This window comes from Bubalus bubalis, chromosome 16 (assembly GCF_019923935.1).
Source record: "Bubalus bubalis isolate 160015118507 breed Murrah chromosome 16, NDDB_SH_1, whole genome shotgun sequence".
NCBI classification, from domain to species: domain Eukaryota; kingdom Metazoa; phylum Chordata; class Mammalia; order Artiodactyla; family Bovidae; genus Bubalus; species Bubalus bubalis.
The window spans coordinates 34,979,002-34,980,665 of NC_059172.1; the positions used below are offsets into that span (position 1 = coordinate 34,979,002).

The following is a 1,664-nucleotide window of genomic DNA, read 5'->3' on the forward strand; positions in this document are numbered from 1 at the left end:
CCATTCCTTCTTTCCATATAATGCATGCTTATTTTACTATTAAAATGTTGCATATTTTCAATTTAAAATATTATACATTATTAAATAAATATGAAGTTAAATTAATGGTGAGCCTTTAGGGCCAAACCAGCTGTCAGGGATTAAAAGATAGCCTAGAAACAATAAATTAATTCAAGAACATTACTGACAGGAAGCTTATGAAAATCCATAGATATTTACTCTGAATTTTCTCTATTTTTATTGCATAATATATAGTAAATATTTCTTTCTCTGCTCTTTTGCTGTTTAATTTTTTAGTGTCTTCAATGAAAATCCATCAAAGCTCTTGTCAGAGATGACCAGACTTGTGGGGTACACACTGTTGTTCTAGAATTTGATGCCTTTGACTACTGGGAAATGTTTCTTACATAAGAACTGTAAGAGATAATCTCCTCTATGAGATCAGAGGAAAGGTGTATCATATACTGATGGTTCTGCTTATATTCATCAGGGGTAACTTTGAGTAATAAAGCAGGAAAACAAAATATTCCTGTTTGTCAAGAGTCACCATGGTGGTCTGGAATAACAGTGATACTATGGAACCTGTATTTATTCTGAGGGGTTTTCCTGGGCTAGATAGTTCATTCTATCTATCCATCCCATTCTGTCTCGCATATTTGTTAGCATTTATTGGTAATGCTACCGTCCTCTCTGTTATTTGGACAGAGTCCTCACTCCACCAGCCCATGTATTACTTTCTTTCTATGTTGGCACTAACTGACCTAGGTATGTCCTTGTCCACGTTGCCCACCACCCTTGCTGTATGGTGTTTGGATGTTCGGGAGATCCAGGCAAGTGCTTGCTATGCCCAGCTCTTCTTCATCCACACATTCACATTCCTGGAGTCCTCAGTGCTGCTGGCCATGGCCTTCGACCGCTTTGTTGCTATTTGCTGTCCACTGCACTACACCACCATCCTCACCAACAGTGTAATAGGCAAGGTTGGTTTGGCCTGCTTGCTAAGAAGCATGGGAGTTGTACTACCCACACCTTTGCTGCTGAGACACTATCACTACTGCCATGCCAATGCCCTCTCCCATGCCTTCTGTTTGCACCAGGATGTTCTGAAGTTATCCTGTTCAGGTGCCAGGATCAGCAGTGTTTATGGACTGAGTGTAGTTATTGCCACACTGGGCGTGGATTCTGTCTTTATACTTCTTTCTTATGTCCTGATTCTGAAGGCTGTGCTGGGCATCGCCTCTCATGAGGAGCAGCTAAAGGCACTCAACACATGTGTGTCTCATATGTGTGTGGTGCTCATCTTCTTTGTGCCAGTTATTGGGGTATCAATGGTCCATCGCTTTGGGAAGCATTTGTCTCCCATAATCCACATCCTTATGGCTGACATATACCTGCTTCTTCCCCCAGTGCTTAACCCTGTTGTCTACAGTGTCAGGACAAAGCAGATTCGTCTAGGAATCCTCTGCAAGTTTGGGCTAAGGAGGAGGTTTTAAGTACCTCTAACCTTTGGTTTTCCCACTGAAAATCACAAGGCAGCTTCTCAAGTAGATGAGAAGTACATTATTGAAGGCTGGTCATCTGGTTAAATTCCTAATTCTTTGCCTTCCTATATACATGATTTCAGATAATCATTAACCCTTATGAAATTCGTATTTTTCATAGCA

At 40.8% G+C, this 1,664-nt stretch overlaps 1 protein-coding gene across 1 annotated transcript; it reads left to right on the forward strand.

Annotated features, from left to right (window-relative positions):
* Positions 1-548: 548 nt before the first annotated feature.
* LOC102407023 (olfactory receptor 51L1-like) lies at positions 549-1,664 on the forward strand. Its single transcript, XM_006078642.4, has one exon. The coding sequence runs from the start codon at positions 549-551 to the stop codon at positions 1,491-1,493; it is 945 nt and encodes a 314-aa protein (XP_006078704.4). The 3' UTR covers positions 1,494-1,664.

Coding starts and splice junctions, on each gene's coding strand:
- LOC102407023 (XM_006078642.4), top strand. CDS start 549: ATGGTGGTCTGGAATAACAGTGATACTATGGAACCTGTATTTATTCTG.